We start from the raw sequence: 22,074 nt of genomic DNA, 5'->3' as shown, positions 1-22,074 counted from the left end.
TCAAAGCAGTCCCAGGACAAGCTGCCTGACGCAGAGAGCATGTGATCCCAAATCCCATTTACCGCAACACACAGAGGCCTGAGTACCAGCTCACACAAACTGGTCCCGTGGAAAATAGTATGGGATATGTAGCGAGGATCTGCCTTTCTTCTCACTGGCAGCAGGACAGAGACAAGGTAGATGCCGGAAGCATTGGTATTCCTGCACCTAACCTCATGGTTAATTGGAGAATGACAGAGACAGGCAGGTGGACTCGTACAGATGGTAAGGCAGACCTTCCACATTTGCGTACAGCTTTGGCAGACACCCAGCTTTCTCTTGGTCCCAAAGACAACAGAAAGTGGATACTGCTTTTCTTTGCAAACAAGCATTAAAGCAATAACATCAACAGATCCTACGTTCTTAAGCAGCACTGGCTTACAGTACATCATCCTTACAATCAAGGAAGAGCTGAGCTGAGTACCTGCACCTATTCTAGTTATCATACATTAGTCTGCAGGACTTCACCATTCACATTTGTTGGCAAAGTAGCTCTCCAGCTGCTGTGAAAGTTTCAGGACCCCTGCTGATAAAGCTGACAAGCTATTATCTCCTTTCAGACTGTCAGACAATTTGGGTTTCATTGAATGATTAATAACCTGGAGCAAAAGAAGGACTGGCCACCAAGGAAAGGTGGCTTGTGAATTTGCAGAAAGACATGGTCTCAGCTGATGCCCTGCAGATGCAGTTGCCTACAAATCTAGTAAAAAAAAGTTCCTTTCCTGTGCTAACCAGGGCCCAATGCTGGGCCTATAGTACCAAATCTTCATCAACTCAATCACCATTACAGAAGACAAACTGAATAAACAAATTCAAATTAAGAGTTTCCTTTCACATTCCTTTGTTCTGTTTGTTTGCATTATAGGTATATGTTTATTTATTCAAATTAAACGATCTGTTTGGCAAAGATGTTTGCCATGATGTTGCATCCTCCTTTAGAAGAAACTGATAGTTACAGTTTTACTATCTACAACATCTATAAAGATTTTATAATCTGTGGGAGTGAAGGTAAGGAAATTAAAGAGCATGAAAACAAAATTGATACATCAATATATTTTCTAGGTGTAACTATGAATTATAACAGTCTTGCAACATTTTTCTTGTCCAATGCCCATGGACAAACAACAGATATTAAACAGATGAATAAAACATAATTAATCCCCTTTCTACCACTGCTGCCATCACTGTTGCTGGAGCTATACCTGAGCTGGTAACTGTTAATGACATATTCACATGAAAACATTTAATGCCCCTGTGAGCTACTGTGTATGGACTTATGCCCAAGGACTAATGCTAACCACTGAGAGACTGGGAACAGACTAACCCTTACCTAGAGGCAATAAAGACTGTTTTTGTTTATTCTTGTCCTTATACACCATCTATTAGTGATGATTTTTTAATTAACTCTCAGCCTCCAGCTTCTGCACTGATCATTTTTACTGCTGTGAAGACAAAACCCTGAAATCTCCCTTCCTCTTATTACTACTGTGCACATCAGTTTCATGTTCACAAAATAAAACTGAAGATTCTGAAGTGAATTATCGGTGGTGCCAATACATAGCTAACACTACAAGGGAGAGTGATCATACAGATTAGCAATGCATCTGAGTGCAACCCCCAGAGGGGCTGGAGGGGAATCTGAATTTCAGGGTGCACTCAGCACAATGTAGATCAACTACACTATCCTTTTCATGATTCGGGTGCCTTTTTCACCACAACAGGCCAGATTTTCTGGTATATTTTCCATGTGTACAGCAGGCAGTTATGGATTTCTATAAGGTCTTTGTGCCATCTGCCACAATCCAATCTTATGGAGAAAGCTCATGTCAAAGTGAACTATATAACCTGTATACACAACATTAATTCTGACTTTAATGCAATCTGGGCCTACCATTTAATTTGTCTGTTCATAGAATCACAGAATTGTTTGGGTTGGAAGGGACCTTAAAGATCATCCAGTCCAAACCCACTGCCATGGGCGGGGACACCTTCCACCAGACCAGGTTGCCCAAAGCCCTGTCCAACCTGGCCTTGAACACTTCCAGGGAAGGGGCATCCACAGCTTCCCTGGACAACCTGTGCCAGTGTCTCACCACCCTCATAGTGAAGAATTTCTTCCTAGTATCTCATCTAAATCTACCCTATTTCAGTTTGAAACTATTATCCCTCGTCCCATGTAGTTCAGTGAAATCAAGCAGCAAGACATGAATTTTCTTATATGGTTCCAATTCTGCAGTAACCATACTTACTTTTGCTCTCTGAATTGCTTACTTTTTTAGGATTTCAGCTTCTTCAGCTCCCTTTTTTGCTTTCATGTATTCTTCTCTCTTGTGCTGTATGTAATAAGTATAGAAAATTATTCTGTATATGTATGTATACAAAGAACACATAAGGTAACTTAACTTGACTCCTGTACTGCACATCTTTCAACCTAAAGTGTGTTTGAGGAAAGTTTCCAGATTTCTTTTTTAAATGAGGCATGAATAAAGCAGGTTGTGGACCAGCTACTCCAGTAGTGGCTTTACGAAGGCTTAGAAATCTAGGACTGATAAATAGGCATCCATGCAAGGAATCACACAGCTGATTGATAACTTACAAGCATTTCTACCTTTTATAACAGGAATAACATTTCTACAATACATAAGCACTGGATGGGGTGGTATATTGATCAATTAGTTGCAGCATAGGCAAGTATGCCGGAAGATACAGTAAGGCATGTAAGTGACTTTATAACTGTAGTGGTTATCATTTTAGATATGATCTGTGATGCAGGTTGCTACATATTTGTAGCCAGATTTCTCATTTTCTTTGATGCAGAGCAGCTGTTTCTAGTTTTCTGCTGCTTTTTTCAGGTTTCTTGACTTTCTTTTGTCAAGCAGCTGTGAGTTCATTTTATAACCATATGAAACAGTTCATGAAAAGCTTTTTTTGAGATCTTAAAATAAACAAACATATTTATTCTTCCTGACCTTTTGCTGGTATTTAGATTGCATGAGCATCATTTGCCGTTTTTGCCTTGCTTAAGCTTCTGATTCCTTTCCACCTTAAAAAAAAAAAAGTATAAATTGCATTTTGCATGAACATTTTAAGTTCAAATGCCAGTCATTTCAGAACAGAGCAATATAACAGATTGGATGTATGCATATAGAGGAATTTTTTCATAATTACAGTAGCTGTCTGACATTAAAGAGAACAGACAGGAGACCTTTTTGATCAATTTATCCATCCGTCAAAAGCAGTAGCTTGTTATTTACAGAGCATCCACTGTATCATCCACTCTACCAGCAAATATGTCCTACAATAAATGATCAGTTTACTGAGAAACTATTCCATTTTCAGAAAATCAGTCATGCTTTGCAGATGAGTCTTCATTTTCAGACCCAGCTCTCCCCACCTTTGCTCACTTTGTCACACACAGAGTCAGAAATTTTATTGTCAAAAAAGTTTCTCTTTTATCACATTTAAGAGCTTGGAGTCTCTGCTAGCTCTGATGGGTTGCTATCATTTGAATATCTTCTAAGTAGTGTCTTGGGGCTAGAGGAAGAATCCCCTTTCTGAAATGGAAATCAAAGCCTTTTCCTGCGGACCTTTTATTCATATCCAGGTAGCAAAAGGTGCCCTTTCCAAAGGCACAGGCTCTCTTTTGAGAATATCTAAAGCTCTGGCCATAATGTTCAGCTTGCAAATTAAAAAACAAAACCAACAACCCACAAAACAAAATGCAAACAAAAGAACCCAAAAAGCCAATCACACAGGGAAAGTGATAATAGGTCTTAAGAGATGGAGGTAGTGGTTTTGATTGTATCATTCTGCTCTACTTATTTCCAAAGTATTTTCTTGCTTTGGGAAAGCCAATTATTGATTCTCTCGGTTGTTGCAAAAAACAACAGCAGCCCCCACCCCATTTTGAGAATGAGGGCTTTATTTTCAGCTTTTGATTTTCTGCGAAGTTCTCCACTATGTGACTGTTGATTCTACAGAAACAGCCAGACTGATCTCTGCTACTTGTGGTGCTTGAAAAGCAAGACAGCTATACTAGGTCTTAGAAGAAGGATCACCCTTCACTAAATGTAGCTTTCTCCACTTACTAATGGAAGGTGTCACTAATCTTTAGGTGTTTATGTGAGGTTCAGTGAATGCGAAATCAATTCTCTAAGTGTGGAAACATTCCTATGCACACAGATAACTCTGTAAGGTTAGGCTTGCTAGAAAGACTGGCCATACAGTATACAAGGAACAAGCTTACAGTAGCAATAAGCATACAGCTGGCATTGTAGAGTGTCTCCTCACCAGGTATAGGAAATAAAATTACTACTAAACAAGTTCTGAAACATTTTGGAGGCTTGATCTTTCTTTCTTTCTAGATTTCTATTGGAAAAAAATAACACTGTTGTGTTCACTGTGCATTTCCGCATGTACTGCTGGACCACTGCTCATTATTAGCCACTTGTCTACTGCCTTTTGGCCAGGTTAAATCCATTCAAGTTGGCTTGGCTGTAACATGTTAAATGTTTTACTGAATTTAGAGTATGTCATGACAGGCTTTATATATGATTGAAAAAGAGGACATTTCATTTATTAGGCATGGTGTGTTGCTCCACTCACTACCTATGGAGGAGGGTGGAACTTTCATCCTTCATTGCTTTCATCACTCTGTTGTACCTGTAAGTTTTCCAGTCAAATATTACAGAGCCGCAATCCAGAATACTTATTTCCCTATGGAAAACCTGAGTGTTAAGAAACTTCGACTTTTAAAGAATTCTCTGTGATTTGAACTAGATATGTGACATCTTAAAATCACTCTGAGAAAATAACATACGATACTTTTTTACCTTAATGAGTACCTACAGTTGTGAAATTAGAAATGCCACTTACATTTTTTTCTCTTTCCTTGAGCACTTTTATGTTCCAAATTTGTCCCTGTGGGAATTATAAAATCTAATAATCTTTGCACCTTACCTCTTTTCTAGGCACTGAACATAGTGCATGTGTCTCAGTCTCCAGGGGTCTAAGTGGCAGCTAGACAGTGACTGAAGAGCTCATATAACCTCCTTGAATTCTTTCAGCTTTTTCTTGCTATATTTTTTCTCTTCAATTGGCTTCTTTCCCCAGAAAGTTTTTAATGCAGTGGGATCAGAAGAAGCTAAGACTCCCTGCACTCTTAGTCGCTGCAGGTGCCACCACATCCCCAGTCACGCAGCCAGCCTGCACACATTCTGCATAGACGCCACACACCAACTTTCTGTTTTCAGATTTCACTTTCTCCAGCAAAAAGCTTTGTGGCCTTCTTGGGATAGAAGGATGTTTTCTAGGAACTGGTGACAGGCCAGAAGCAGTTAGTATGTATGAACCCACAAAAAGCATGTCTGGCCATATGGTGGTGTGAATACAGGGCATTACACCAACTTACAGAAGTAGGTTCACCATGGCAAACAACTGGGACTCAGGCTGCAGGGAAAACAAACATTTGCGACCACTATCACCTCGACCTCAGAAATTAATCTGTGTAGCAGTCAGTTCAATTTTTTCTATCTCACACCTGGTATCTATTTTTGTACACAGTACTGTTTATAAACAGTATACACGTAGATGGTCACAAGTGAGATCAGTTGCAAGCTCCCAGTGTAGCCAGTGGAAGTCTGTTCAATACAGTCAGGGGCACCTGCGACTTTCTTTAGGATGGCTGGTTGATTAAACTTGTATAACATCGCAAAGAAAAAACTTAGTTCCTAGGTCACGCAGACAATAACCTGCACTGTGTACCCCAAATTCTCCTACAACAGCCAAGAGGAGGAAGAGGAGCTCTAGTTTTACAAAACTAACAAAGGCATCATTATAATTATTTGCTTTCTCAGAATGAATTTTGTCCCATTTCTATTAGTGCAGTTCCTCAAGGTCATCCCATTTTTGCTGCGCAGTATCCTCACCATGTTCTGTACAGATGATGCTTTCAAGTTCTGTCTTGTCAGCAAGTTTCATCAGCTCACTTTTACTTTCTGTGCCAAAGACATTAAAGAAAGATACTAAAACAAGATAGGTCTGAAAAGCACCTGAAAAGCACCTAAAAAGCACTTCTAACAACCTGCCTCCTGCTTCAGCACAACCTGCAGCCCGATTGTGCAAAAGACTGGGAATCTGTTGGGGTTTTTTTTGGTCTTTCTAATTTTTTTAAACTAACTCCCAAATAGCACTAAATTGAATGCTTTATAGTGGTTACAGTTGAAAAGATCAGCTACAGTTCTTCTCAGTTGTCTAGGAAAAAAAGTTGGTTATCTTTTCAAACATCAGTTCAATTAGGTGTGACCTAAGTTGCTGTAGCTTTTTATCCTGGTTTTCATTTTGACATCTCTGTCATTATTTTTATAAAATTGGTAATTCAGAGCCTCATGCACATTAAGTCTGCAAGTCTTTGAAGCTGCAGGGATCACTTCTGCCTCTTAAGGAGCAGCCATCAGGAAAGCTCATGTACTGGCTCCTAACACAGAGGAGTTTTCTTATGGGTAACTGGAGGGTCTCTGACACATGCTGTCCATATGCATGCTAATGCCAAGTGTGTGTCCCCTCAGAGACATCAACCACAGAAAATTCCACCAGTAGGAAGGATAGTCTACTACTTTTTCCCAAATGTTAGCATAGATTTTCTACACTGATCTTGACAGATTTCTTGAGTGACAATCTACGATCTGTTTCAGAAACATTTCATTGCTGTGACCATCAAAAAGCACAGAGGACATGCAGTAGACTCATGTTAGTTACTTTAATAAGTAGCATGTGAGAAAAAGTGAAAAATGTCCTGGAAAATAAAATTTTGCAATTCATAATGGCTGATTTACATGTCTTACCCAGTCTCTGTGGAACCAACTTAATTGGCCCTGGCCTGTGTTCTTCCTTCCACTGCTCCAGGTCGTCTAGCTCTTTCTTAGCAACTGAGCAGATACAAAAAGAAACAAATACATGGAAGTTAGAGGCAGTATTAAAAAGCAGGCAGTATCGCTAATTGTATGTAACCCTGAAGACCCATCCAGGAACAGACAAACTTGCTCTCAAGGGGTGCAGGAGTTACACAGTCACTGGAATCATCAGCAAGCCAAGCATTTTGCCTAACTTGTCACTGTATGGTGAGCAAACCCTAGGAATTGACTCCAAAAGCAAAACAAAAAACAGCTAGGAGACTGCAAATAGACTGCTTTTTAACCCTGGGAACCTGTAGGTAACTAACACATTATTTACTCCTGCAGGTAAAGCAGAAGTTGCTACAATTAAGATGTTATTGCTGCATGTAGGGAAATGTTTGTAGTGTAACGCTTCTCAGCAGGGAAATTAAGAGTAATTTTCCCTCCCAGTCACATGCTTCCTAAATAAAAACAGGAGGAATGCATGATTCAGCTTCAAATTAAGACACTTCAACATAGATGTCCACAAATGAGATGGATGGCAAGCTCTCAGTGTTGTCATTGGAAGTCTAGTCAATATAGCCAGGGGCACCAGCCATATGCTCTAGAATGGCTGGTTGATTAAACTGCTTTCTATAATTGACTGACATAGGTAAAAAACCCAACAATTTCTTTCAATAGCAAGGCCCACAAAGTCTATGAAGAGGGGAGCTGTGTTTTATAGTACCTCAGCTGCTCTAGGAGCTAATTTCATTCTTACTAAAACGAACATGAACCATATTTTCTAATGGCAGGCTATGGCTATCAGACACCAGCTCTCCTCTAACAATATAAAGCCAGTCCCTGGGCAGGACTCTAAAGAGGCCCAAGAGAAACACCAGCTTGCTATTTCACCTTTGAAACAAGCAGTTAGGTAGAGACTGGATTCAGTGAGGTCCTATTTCTGCCAGAATCCAAGGCAGTACTTGGCATGCTTCAGACCTTGCATGTTGGTAGGACAAAGTGAAAACAGATCTTAGAGCAGCAGCACCTTTGGTGTTAGCATCAGATTCAGCTCTAAGATGATCTGCTTTTATCCCTCCTTCCAGAAGATTATGGTTTGGTTCAGGAGAAGTCCATTTTCTTTCTTGCAACCAAAGGAAACCCAACCCCACACCACTCTGTCAGTAAAGCATTTCAGCCAAACTCACAATGTTTGAGAAGGAAGAATTTAATTGCAGTGTTTCCTTAAGGGCTCAAAATTTGAGGAGTGCTGACTGACACTCCTTCAGCTTTCATATCTTGCACAAATAAACAGCCAGCAGGGCAGAACTGTAGTGCTTGGTCACCTCTATATACAGAATTTATTTCATGACCAACTCTTGTAACTTCACCAATGAAAGCTTTTTAACACATGCCTAATCTTTCTGGTAGAGGTTCAGGGTGTTACTGTTTAGCTACTTTCACCAGCCGGACTCAAAGCCAAGTAGCAGTGAACTTATATCCACAGATATTTTCCATCTAAAATTATCTTACCCAGCTTCATTAAAAGAGCCACCTACAATCCTTAAATGGAAATTCAAGAACCAATAGTGGTTCTAGTTGCTTTAGTGTCCCCATGAGAGTATTTTCAGAAGTGTTTCTTGCTTATACTTTTCTTCTTCCTCCTAACCCAAAGAGCACTCAAAGTTGGGTTCTCCAGTCTGAATTCAATCCTGTAAAAGTGGGATAGAGCTAATTCCAGCTGAGTCTGGTAGCTGCCAGCTAGAATAGCTCCAGCACTGAAATTATCAAAAACCTTTTCCTGAACCAAACTTATTCTTCATGAAGTTTAGCCAGATGAGAAGTTAATCTTAAGAAAAGCCTGCACAATGATGGATAATGCTCATAGCACTGACTTTACTGCCACAGCTGCACATATAAAAGGACTGTAAAAATGAGGATAAAAGTTGCAAGGGCAATAAAGTTCACAAAACCTTAAACTTATCCAAGTAAAAATAATGTGTTACCATATTAGACAATTCAACTTACTTTGCTGCAACTGGTTTCATCTGGTTTCTTTTGGCATTATCAAGACATATGGGCTGACACTAAAACGAAAGAGAACACTCTCTTATTTTTCCTGCAGGAAAACAGGAATCAAAGGGGTTTCCTTTATCAGCAAGGTCAGTTTTCTGCTGTTGTAGCAAAAAAAAATCATATCAAAATTGGTATTTATTTTGATTCAGCTCTTCAGAAATTTTTGGTAAATATTCTAGAAATACTTGTTATATTTCGATTGGCTGTAACTACAAAGGATAACATTTTCAGACACTTTTAGCATAATCTTCACTTTTCTGATTTAACTCTCCCTCTAGACTGCTGACTTCAAATCTCAGCCACTTCAAATCAAATCAGTTCCTCGAATCAAGCAGTTCTACATGGTGGACAACTACTTCCCTACTTTGGCAGCTTGCTCAAGCACAGAGGAAGACCATTGCCTACTGGGAAGAGCACTGGGGTTTCCAGTCCCACCCCATACCTTGAGGACACCTCATAGATTTAAGCAGTTTGCCCAAAAGTTGTTCAAGGAGCATGCAAAATCATGCTATTTGTGATGGACCCAGGTGACTTGCTCTCAGCCTCAGCCTCAGTTTCCTTGTCAGCCTTGCATTTGTCAGGCATTAGGAATACCTTGGGCATATTTATCTTGCTGTCATGACTAAGGTCCAACTCACTGAATCAGGACAAAGGCCCTATTTTGCTAGACTTAATTCAAAACGCAGTTGCTGTCTCAAGGAGCTATCAATCTAACATGACAGTAAAGAGGCAGGACAGGGTTCAGAGTGTATTAGAGATTTGAGGTGATCAAAAGAGTGATGAAAACATGTCAGTTCTACTTGGAGAAAACATAGAGTTTTATCTACACGGCATATTGTGTGGGTACGAGTTTACACTGCTCGCACTCAGCAGAAACTGAGCCATGAGGACATAGGTCTACCAGAAAAGCACCAAGCAGCAAGCTCACATCTATGCAGCATTTGACAGGGTTTTATCTGCACACATGGGCACAAATAATTCATCTGACTTCATCACGGGAAAGGTCCAAGGAGAAGCACTGAAAAGAAAGACTAATAAGGGGTGATGGCTGAGCTTCTTAAAAGAAAGGGCCACAGGGGGTGGCTAGAGGACAAGCTAGGAAGCAGAGAGAGCACAGTTGACTACAGAAAAGTAATGAGGGAATAAGGCCTGAGACTAAGGTTAAAAAGGGGAACGAAAATCATGCAAAGAGATCAAAGTGCAAAAAACTGCCTGCTGCCGTATCTGTAATTCAAGGTGTGAGAAGGAAAGTATTTATATCCAATTACCTCATTCTCTTTGAAGACTTATTCTAGGAGGATGTGGATTAATTTATGAGATTAAACTAGTAAAGATAGAGCTGTGAGCTTTAATGGTGCCATTTAATGTGATCCTTTCTCGTCCACCAGCTTACTCTGGTGCCCATGAGACTGTTCTTCACCTCTCCACCAAATCCTAGACCCTCAAATGCAGGAGCTCAGAGAGCAGCAACATCCCTCAGGCATTCGTGGCACAACTGCAACAGTTACTTAAAAGAAGTTTTGACAACCCGTCTTGCTTCTGGTATAACATTCTTCATCACTGGTTTTTTTTCGGATTTTTCTTTATTTGACTGAGTAGTGGCATTTACAATTTATCTCAAACTGCCTTTGACAAGCTGTTGTACAGTTTATCAGTTTCAATAATTTTTTTTAGTAGTTTTTCTTGGCTGTTTCAGATATTAAAATAATATTTCTCTCAAGATCATACACAAAGATTATTAAGAACCATTTACACTCCCCTCCCTTTGTCAGTGAAAAAAATGGCTGGAATTGTGAGTTACAAGGCTATATACTTCCTCCAAAAAAATAAACAGTGCATTTTTGACATCTCACTGCTTCACAGCGCTAGAGGGCAGAAGAGTTTTTGTATCATCAGATGTACTTTCATGATTTCAAACAGTGTTTGTTTGGTTGTTATGTTTAAATTAGGAATCAAATTAAACAGAAAGCATGAACCTCTGCGTGTCTGCACACATATGAGAAATCACGACATCAAATTTTGCCCTTATGCCATGAATAATTTCCTTTATCTGCTTCTGCTTTTTGGCTGGAGGGTCCAGAGTCCTGGAGACTGGGTGGGGGGGCCACTGTTCTGACATCTGACCATCGTCGTTATCCAGGAGCTCAGAACAATGGCACATGAAATATGTCAAAGATAATCAGTTTACAGAAGGGATAGAGGTGACACTACATTTACCATCAGGGAAATTTTCCAAAGAGCAGCATAAGCATCATTGTGGCTAAAAGAGTGCTTACTTAAAGGCCAATGTGGTTTCCATGTTATTCAAATAAAGGCAAAGGTAAAATAAAATGAGGATGTCAAGTCACCAGTGGGAGGATGGAAAGTGAGAACAGGATACCAACTTTTGATTGTCTTTTACTTAGTGCTCAGACTACGCACCTTGCTTTAGTCCAAGTTAACAACAACAGAATAAAAGCATCAGTGAGTTTATCTAATTTTATAGTGTTCATCTTGGTCTCTGGAAAGATAGATACGTAAGCATATAGCTTTAGGTACTGGGATCAGGGGGAAGGAAGAATGAGCACAGGGCAAACTTCTTGTGGGACAGGTAAAAGTCAGGACATGAACTGGTCCTTGCTTTTCAAGCCTACAGCAGGAGAGCAGGCAGATGAGTTGTTGCCTGAAAGACTCCACCTGCCATACCAGTTCTAATGCTTAAATTAAAATCTGCACCCAGTGTCCCTTATTTTCTAGAGATTTTTTTTTTAAGGAAAGAAAGCTAATGCAAAAACCCACCAGCAGCTTTCACCTGGTGTTTTTAGCCAGTTCGCAGGATATAGCATGTCATTTCTTTGTTCAAACAAAACCTCTGATCCAGTAAAGCCTATAAAACCAGCTACAGCCTGTCAATTTAATATTCCAGTCAGTTTCTGAGTTGCCACAGTAGCCATAAGTCTGGAGCAAATTATCCTACTTACCTGGGTAGCAATTAAGGAAATGTGAAGATTTGAAGCTACCAGTGATGTGCAGACTTTATGTACTTTATATCAATATATGAAGTACTTCAAAATCCAAAACCAGAAAAGATGATAAAGAATTTAACTTTACAGGTTCTCTAATAATGATTCCTATTTTTATGTGACTTAAGCCTATCTTTGAGGTAGGGTTGTTTTATAAATAAAAATACAGAAGTCTTTGAGGGTGAGCAGGAGAACATCTTACTCAGGTTATTGTTCTTCAAAAGTAGAGAAAAATAATTTTCTACCTTTATAGATCATATTAATCTTGATGAGACTTTTTTGTTTATTTTCTCCACAGAAAATGGGAATGTATTGACTAATACACAGATTGAACAGATATTAATGAGAGAAAGGAAGTTATAACCCAATAAGAGAATGTATCTGAAATAAAACCAAAAGGCAATCTCATATAATTTTTCAAACAGATAGACATCAAATACCACAGTAGTGGGAAGATAAACACCTATATAACTATATATAAATAGAAAGATATGGAAACATTTCTATCAGGAGATACATGGAATACAGTCAGAGAAAAACTGCAAAGATAGTTTACAATTTGAGTGATTGGCAACATGGAGAACATAATGTCTGCAATCTTAAACTGTGAATCCTGTGTGCAACTCTACTCATTTAACTAGCACCACCCAAGGACACCTTTTCAATGCTTTCAAGGGTACAGACCAGAGAAACCTTTGTTCTACTTTCTTTCAGGTTTTTATAAAATGGTTTATTTCTAAAATTGAAAAAACACATGAGAACCGCTGTTCACCAATAATGCTTTTTGCAGCACTGTGCCCTTCAGTTTTTCCTCAAGCCCGCTTCAGCCATCTACCACTGGGGAGCTTTCCAAATGAAGTGTGAAATAGTTTAAAGAGTTACAAAAGTAATGGCTGTTATAAACTATTTCCAGTTCCACTGAGTTTTATACTGCGGGTGCATCGGCACATGAATGCCACAAAGCTGAAAGCTAAATATTTCGCTCTGCTGGGCAGTGTGCTCTCTGTAAGAGACAGAAACCAAGGAGAGTGCAGTTGGAGAGCAACAAAAATGACTAAAGCTTGGGAAAAAGACCTGGGCGGGTTCATTCTGGAGGAAGGGCTCAAGGGAAGATATAGCTGAAATACTGCATTAAATAATATGTTAAGACTGAATTTAAAAGAGAAAAGGGAGCAAACTGCCAAAGACAATTGTTGAATCTCCTTCAAAGATACACTAAGCTAAACTTTGCTCTCAGTTATCAGGAATTGTTTAAGAGCAGTCAACTCAACTCCATCACAAAATATTATATTTACCAGGGCTCCTGTTCTTGATGGAGCAGCCGTATGCTGCTAAGGACCATGGAAGTTGCCAAATCAGAGGGCTACAAGATGCCAAATCTCAGCAAACAGACCACAACTGTCCTGTAGGTATCCCTATTTTGCAATGCCTGCGTGGCCAGATGCTAACGATAGCCGACAGCCACACTTCTAGACTTCAGAGGAGCAATATGCTCTGTGTCCCAACGGTGCCATAAGCAGAGCTCTGGGAGGGTGTACAAACCTTGTGTGCAGGCTTGGGGCTCTGGCTTTCTATCTTTGCCAGCGGCAGCATCTTACCAGTTTGCAGCTCAGAGACAAAAGTGAATTACTGGGGTTTAACATTATACACTGTCTGATTCATCGTAGCTGAGTGTGTGCTCTTAACACGAGAGGCAGGAAACAAACTGTATTAGCAAAAAATGCTTATCATCAATAGTCTATGTTCATGGATTTTGTCCTGTGTTTGCCACAGCCTGGGAGTGCATTTCATTACCATAGCTCAGCTGATGTCTGGATGCTTATTAAGCCAAGGTAACTCACTTCTGTATCTGGTACCTCTGGTTAGCTTAAGCTTTCATTAAAATGGACAACATTTTTGCCATAGTGAGACCTTGGGATAAAACACGGGTTAAATCCTGCAGAATGAAAGAGTGAGAAGGGAAACAGCAGCAGAGAGTGGCCCAGGAGAAAGTTTTAGTCAGAAACAAGCAAGAAAGCAACAGAACCGAGGGTTCTGCTGCTGGCACCCAAATCTCAATTTTTCCATACCCACAAGCTTGTAGAGAAATTCCTGAAGTTAAATTTGGTCAAAAGAGTAAAACTGAAACTTGGAACTGAATTTCCTCAAGTTAAGGCGAGGCTCAGATTTAGCAGCTTGGTCTGGGCTCAGCACGTGATAGCAGAGTGGAAAGAGCGACAGGTGCTTCAGCCGGCACCCCATTTGGTGCAGTAAACACATCGGTGCTGGAAGACAATCCCAACCACCCTCTAAAGCTCCAAGGAGGTTGTTACAGTGATGGATCAAATCAGAGACCCAGGGGGTAGCTCTCAGCCGAAATGCAGCTCACAGCTTTCTCTCTTCCCTGAAAGCGCAAATGTGCCAATAGTCAGCATACGCTCCTGGCCAGATGGCACCAAAGGGAGAGGGTTTGCTGTGGCAGTGTGGCAGACTGACATTGGACCCAACAAAGCCTATGAAGGCAGATGTGGCCATGCTTATGCTGTCTCCAGGCCCCAAAGCAGCTCAGTTACCTCAGCTCAGCACAGTGCTAGGGATGCGGCAAGAGTGCCAGAACCAGCTGGAGCACGTGGTAATCACCAGCCATGAGGAGCACAGAGCATTTATACATGGGCAGGACTGTCTCTGGGCTTGGCAGCACCAACTCTGAGCTGAGTTACCGCTCACAGAGGGGTCCATGTGTTGCCAGTCATGCTTGCCAGCAAGCCTGGAGAGCAGAGTGGGTCAGACGCTATATCAGATGAAGATTAAAACTTAAGCCAGTGCCATGTTCATCTCTGGTTCTCCTTTCTTTTCAACAATATATTTCCTCCTCCTCTGCCTCTGCACCACAGTATTTGTTGTCCTTTCATTGTCCCTGCCCAAACACAGTGTCCTCCTGTATATTCCTTTTTCATCATCTCACCATAGCCCCTCATTGAGCTGTGCATCAAGGGAACATGTCAAGGCTTGTGCAAACCAAGCACTTTTGAAAAAGCCTTTCTAATACCAGAGTTAAAAGGACTTCCCTCCCCCCCATACACATTATGAAGAACACAGCAACCTTCACCATCCAGACCAACAGAAATCTTACTGCGTAGTTCTTTCACATGGACTCAGTCTCCAAACACTTGGCTGGAGGCAAGGCTGGCTACTGACCACTTCAAAACTGGGCATCTCTGAATTGCCCTACTGTGCTGTAAAGATTAGTCCATCAGTTGGCAGATTTCTTCTGTGCAGCAAATGCAGAGCTCAACTCTAAACCAATTGTCCATAATTCAAATTACCTTTCTGGTACTCCCATCAGTGGCAGGGCAGTGGGCAAAACAAGCATTTTGCTAAGCATCTGTCTCCAGTTTCATAGACTAATTCGGAGTTTTTAAAGAGAAATTTCAGATCATGAAAGAAAATATAATTTTCAGAAGAACTGCTAAGTATACTCTATCAGTAAAAGATTGAGAGGTCTAACAACACTATAGATATTTATTTTTTTTTTTAATTCAGGATGAAGATTGGAAAAGGAAGGAAGGAAAGAAAGCCCTGGTGGATTTGGCTTCTGCAGACAAAGAATACAATTTCACGAGTCAAGCATTCTAGTAACTCTGCTCTCCTTTCACATGAAATGATGAGAGACTGTTACCAGCTGTGCGACAATATATCTTCAGAGTTTATTATTTTGAATTTGATTTTTTAATGGATTTTACAAGAACCAATATTATTCTTGTCAGCTTTAAAGGCACCAAGGATGGACTACTGAATGGGGGCAGCATTTTCTTTTTCAGGGACTAGCTATAGTTCAGCCTTTGATTTCCCCACTTCCTTCCACCTTTTCTTCTGTACAGACTTTTGTTTCTGAATAGACATGAAGAGGGACAATTTGGGAATTCACTTTCTACAAGTTAATTTCATGGCACTTAGCAGACAAAGTGAAGTAACTTTAATGCAAGCTTATTATTACAAGCAGTTTCAAGCACTTGTCATCTGATTTTTTTCTCCATGGCCTGAAACCACATCCTGTACAGAACTGGAGGAGGATCTGCAAAGTTTCATTTCAATTTTGCATTTCAACAAGTATTTTTCTTAACTTAATTAGGACCATTTTATTATTACTTCACAGCCTCGAGAAACTATATAAGGGCTTTTCCAAAGCAAGAGAAAAATTACTCTCTAATACCAGTTGCCCACCTTTTTGCTATTATATATACTATTAAAGTACATTATACTTTTTAATAGTCAAGTTTGAGTATTGACTAGTGGATGAGACTACAACGTGCCATGTCCCACACATATTTCATGTGTCCAGCGCAGATGAAAGGTCATCTCATCTCACCCTAAGATACTGTTAAGGTGTCTTCCCACTCCCAAATGCTCCGAAGCACAGCCTGAGATGGAGAGTGTGTGTGGAAACAGCTCACACACATACTCAGAAGTTTCAACAGAGATTCTGACTCCTGCTTTGCTGGCAGCAAAACCATATCCTGTCTGTTTCCAGAAAACAGCAAGCAGCACACAAGTTGGAGTACAGCCACTCCTTGGCACAGAGCTATTCTACTTAGGACCCTCATGTTCCTTCTGCTACACATATTCCAGAAACCCTTCTAGGTGAATGCTAGTCTCTGCAATTTTGTTTCTGCTGGCAACCTATGATGTTAGCTCCCAAACTGCTCTGTCCAATCCTTGGTTATCCCAGAGTCTGAAAACCTGGGCTATTCCGAGAGTGTCCTAACATTTTAGTTTTAAGAATGATGTTCAAAAGGGCTGATGCCTAAAAGGCTGACTCAGCTTTATCACTGCTAAAGTATTTTAATCTGAGATCTTTCTTGAAATGTAACTTGAGATAACAGAACAGGGATATAACAATGAATGAAATAGTTATTTTTTGTTTTAAGAATAAAGATGTCCCCCATCTGCTTCAGTATTTCATGTATCATCTACCACTTTAATCTGAGTTAGTTAAGGAAATCCCAGTTTAAGCAGCTTCATTTTATTAAAACTGACTGTGAGCATCCACCTCCTTGAGGATAAGGAGCAAACCCCAGTCTTGTTCACTTCTGTTTTTTGAGAACTTGTTTCTGACTCATATTACATGGTTTCTCTTTGAACCTGCCTTTCCCTCAGCACTCCTCCTCATTAACTACATACTTTAATTTCTTTTCTCCAGGTTTAGGAATGAATTCTTTGTTACAGCTTTATGAAGACACAGAAATAATCTTTTGTATCAAATAGCAAAAAGTATGAAGCACATAGTCCCTGCAGTAGATACACACCACCTCTCTCTCTGCAAGCATCATATAAATATGAAAGAGGGTACAGGGATTTAACTTATTCTTCTCAAAAAACTTGCCTAGTTTTAGGGAGGAATCTCATAATCTGGTTGGAATCTGTGTGAACATATTTGTTCTAGCCTTTAATTCTGCGAGGAGCACAGATGAACCAACTGATTAAATATTTACCTAATCTATACCAGGGACAAAATCCGGGAAAAAAACAGTTATGTCAATGGGAGAACTCCCACTATTCTGCCCCTCCTTCAAAAAAGGTGAAAAATTGTACATCTCACAAATAGTTAACTAGGGCTATTCTCACTGTACTCTGGATATATGCCAGTGTGAGGGCAGGCAAGGCAGAGGGTCTTTCATGTTTGGAAGTGGCAGAAAATAAACATAGACTGTAACTCAGGAATGGTTGGCTGCTCTCCTGAAAATCAGTCATTAAAGCACTGACGGATTTCAAAGCTACCCAGCTCTTAATTGTCCATGTATCATTACTACCTGGTAGGCAAGCATTCATGAGTTACAATGGAAAGCTGCTGATCACTGCTTGTGAGCAAGCAGCTGCCACCTCTCTCGAAGTGCGGCTCCACCTTCTTCAGCCAGTAAGAAGAAAAAAGAAACTGAAATAGCCTTCAGTTTCCCTCAGCTGCACTTTGAAAGGTGGGGGGGAAAAAAGACAAGCTAAGCGATCTCAGCACATAATAATAACAGCATTACATGCACTGTTACTAATAGCTCAGAAAGAGCACATTTGGGGAAAAAGACTGTAAACAATTCGCTTTGGTCAGCTAAGCATATATGTATTAAGCACATGTGCATAAAATGCACACTCGCTACTGTCAGTTTCTGTTTGGTATTATATCTGCAAGCTAGAGCTTATACAAGCTATCTAAGAATTGTCACTGGAAAACCAGAAATGGACTGAGCATAGATCTCACCAAAGCCTAAAATAAGACTGAGGGCTGAAGCTTTGGCTTTACTTTTGTCAGCATGAAGTTGTTGGAAGCTGTTCTGTATCCTGGACTGCATTCAGATCTGTGCTGGAATGTAGCCTATATCCATCTCTTAAGCCAAAGGAAGTAGTTTTAGACTTTCCAAGATGAAATATTAGGAGACAGAAAACAGAGGGGTAGAACCAGATTTGAAATTTCACTTTGAAAAAAGATGCCAGGAAACTGACACTCCATATGGCAATATCAAACATACAGCACCATCCACTGCTATCGCACGAGATGTAAGCCATGCCATGAAGCCTGCCTGAAAAACTGGGGTGCCGTGCCAGAAGCGGCATTCATAGGTAGGCTTCAGGCCGACCACAGGTGGCTCTGAGAGCACAAAGACAAGCTGCCTGTGCATCCAGTCCCATTCACAGGCTCTCTATTATGTATTTCCACCTTTGAAGGTGCTCACCTAGAGTAAGGTGGAGATCAGGCACCTGATACACATAACACATCTCAGTCAGGCTCCTTATTACTTACTGCTGCTCTTGCTGGTGTTGGTAGACTGATGCTTGGCTCCTATGCTCCTCTTCAGATGTTTTCCACTTCTGAGGGTTTTCAGCTTCTTTTGTTTTATTGTTGCCACCCCAGAGATAACCCTGAGAGGATAATGGGGTACTGGAGGCAGCAGCCATCCTGTATCTGCTGCTTTCCCTCCATCCTCCAACACCAGACATTTCTTCAAGAGTACCTTGTCTTGTCAGCAAGGAGTATTGCAGCTAAAGCTAGGGAGAGACTCAAAACTTTCAGTTCTTACAAATCTGTTTCAATTTCCTGTAAGTCCTGTCCCTGGCTGGACTCTCAGCTGTAAGACATGCAACAGCATGCACTGGTTTCTGAGCCACTTTTCAATTGAGACTCAGTTTGATCATCTCAGCCACAGTACCCAGGCATCTGGAGTCACAGGGTGATAGCAAAGCTGATCTATACCAATAAAACAGTCAACAACAGTTTATGCAGTCTTGGAATACACTGCTTCAGCATAAGCATAGTAAAGTATGGCTGAAAGTCACATTTCTGACCATTTTTTACCCCAGCACTTAAAATTTGCCTCTGATGTAGGTGAATAACTCTTAGAGGTGTGCTGGTTTTGGCTGAGATAGAGTTAATTTTCTTCAAAGCCTCTAGTATGAGGCTACGTTTTGGATTTGTGCTGAAAACAGTGTTGATAATACAGGGATGTTTTTGTTGTTGCTTAGCGGTGCTTACACAGAGTCAAGGACTTTACTGCTTCTCACATCACCCCACCAGCAAGGAGGCTAGGGGTGCACCAGAAGTTGGGAGGGGACACAGCTAGGACAGCTGACCCCAACCGACCAAAGGGATATCCCATACCGTAGGATGTCATACACAGCATACGAAAATGAGGGAAGAAACAAGAAGTGGGGGACATTAGGAGTTATGGTGTTTGTCTTCCCAAGTAACCATTAAGCACAAGGGAGCCCTGCTTTCCTGGAGATGGCTGAACATCTGCCTGTCAATGGAAAGCACTGAATGGATTCCTTGTTTTGCTTTGCTGTGTGTGCATCTTTTGCTTTACCTATTAATCTGTCCTTATCTCAACCACAAGTTTTCTCATTTTTATTCTTCTGATTCTCTCCCCCATCCCACTGTGGGGGAGTGAGTGAGCTGTTGTGTGGTGTTTGGTTGCTGGCTGGGGTTAAACCATAACAGGGAGATTTGCTGGTTTCTAGTTTGCAGGATCATACAACAAAAGATGAAAGTGAAACTGAAAACTAACCCTCAAATAACTTCCTATGGCAATGGTCCTGCATAACTCCAATTCAGACTTTTGACTCTGCTCAATCAGGAATTGTTTTGCTTTCACTTTCCTAATTCTACCTGATAAATAGAGGAAAAATATGTGATCATCTAAAGCTAAAATGCAGATCCCTTCAGTGACCATATATGACCAGCAGTATTTTATCTATGGGATTTTGTACTATGACATCTGCAGAGCTGGGGAAAAGCAGCAACCTTCTTAATGCCACTAGTAAAATAAAGATGTTTGGCAGCTCTTAACCCAAGAAAAAAAGAACTAGTAATGCTACTCAAGCTTTATGCAGTAGAGCTAGGAAAATTCAGCTCCATACCTGCAGGTCCTGACTATACCAGATTTCGTTTCCTCCACCCTAAACATCCCTCCAACACTGTCACAGTGATCTCCACATCTCAAATGCATCCAATGCACCTCTCTGTTGTACTCCACAGTACATCATTCATCAGTCCTTCAGTTTCATGCTACTAAAACACAACTTTGTTGGGCTGCAACACATCCCTCACATTGCTTCAGACACATTGAGCTGAAATATCCCCCAAAATAATAATTAAGTTTCAGAGTCACAGCAGTACTACTTAAGGCTCTCAGGACACTTGGAGCTTAAGTGCTGTGTAGTAAGGATATGTGTATTGCCTCCACTAGGCTTCTCCAAGCCACTTAGACTCCTACTGCAGTGGAGGACAGCCTTCGGCAGCATACATATGAGGAAGTCTGTGCCAGCTGAATTTAGGACAAAGGCTAAGTCTCTGGCCCTATTTTGTTTAGCATTGTAGAAGCTAAATAGATGCTAAAAAGTCTGTGCTTCCTATGTATCATAATGTCAATGTAGTCAGCTTCCTTCAACATGCAAATCTCAACCTTTCCCAAATCTTCCATAAGAACTTTAACTCAGTACTTACACTTTTCTAAACCCACCAAATATTGGCTACTTATTCTATCTGCTGGTTTATGTTCACAGCTGTCGTACATCCCTAACGGAGTCCGATGTGTGGTGCATTGACCCTTGTTAGCAGGCAAGTACACACACACCTGGTGGCTCCCTCCCTCCCTGACAGAAGAAAAGAGTGAGAAAATTCATCTATCAAAACAAAGCTTTTTATCTGTAAAGGTCAGTTGCCTCCAGCTACTAACATTTTTTTTGAAATTTTATTTTGTGGGAGGAAAATCTTCCATAGAAAATGATCTTTCTTTTGCTATGAGAAAATCCTTCAGTGGACATGTAATATATTAAAAGTCACTCTATTCCCTCTTTCACCTGTGTTTTTCGTGAAATTACAATAATAAACAAAATAACTTATGTGGAGGAACATTCTGTATTGAACCTTCACTTCCAACTCAGCAGAGCATGAACTATACCAAACATGAAAGAAATCAGGGATCCTTTCTCAATATAAAGGATACCCAGAAACCTGGTCAGCCACCTCATCCTTTCTTTGGGAATGTGAGATGGGATAAAACTCTCTTCTATGGAAGAAATAGTATTAAACAACAAAAATAGTATTTATAACAATGTAATGTTCCCTAGATTTCCTTCCCTGACAACACCTGTTCTTCATTTTTTCAATATCAATTTATGGATTTTAAGGTGTTGTACTTTTATGTTTTTCCTGCAACCACAAACACTTTTCATTAAAGGCTAAGTTTTTCATTTAAACTGAGGAGACTAGAAGCCTAAAGCCTGTAGAAAAGCATAAAACTGCAGGAGACTTTTGAGAAAGACAGCCAGGACAGGCTAGATTTCCTCTGTTTTTTCCCAAGAGCTAGAAAATGGTATCACAAAGCCCTAACTGCTGGAGAACTACCATTTCCTTTGCCATCAGCTAAAATACTTAGTCCTACAGCTGACTATGATGCTCAAAGGTTCACACACATTGCTTTCTCCCTGGATATTTTGGCTAAGTAGGTAAGACATACATCTGAATACGCTACAGAGCATACAAGTGTAATTGATCATTGGGAACATCTGGCTATACTTTAAGGTAATGACAAGGGATAGCAAATATACCTAGAAGC

The 22,074-nt window shown here is 40.4% G+C and overlaps 1 protein-coding gene across 1 annotated transcript in view; it reads right to left on the bottom strand.

Moving 5' to 3' along the window:
• Positions 1 to 18,958, bottom strand: part of EPSTI1 (epithelial stromal interaction 1 (breast)) — a gene marked incomplete at its 3' end in the record, with an annotated part of 37,074 nt that extends 18,116 nt beyond the window's left edge. The window contains 5 exon segments of the mRNA XM_010194443.1: positions 2,289 to 2,372; positions 3,009 to 3,082; positions 6,882 to 6,965; positions 8,943 to 9,001; positions 18,762 to 18,958. Of these exon segments, the coding sequence (XP_010192745.1) occupies positions 2,289 to 2,372; positions 3,009 to 3,082; positions 6,882 to 6,965; positions 8,943 to 9,001; positions 18,762 to 18,958 (498 nt within the window).
• Positions 18,959 to 22,074: the final 3,116 nt, after the last annotated feature.

Source organism: Mesitornis unicolor, unplaced genomic scaffold, assembly GCF_000695765.1.
Source record: "Mesitornis unicolor isolate BGI_N332 unplaced genomic scaffold, ASM69576v1 scaffold25441, whole genome shotgun sequence".
NCBI classification, from domain to species: Eukaryota; Metazoa; Chordata; class Aves; order Mesitornithiformes; family Mesitornithidae; genus Mesitornis; species Mesitornis unicolor.
Note: the sequence above shows the minus strand (reverse complement) of the source record. Positions and strands in the feature narration are given on the sequence as shown.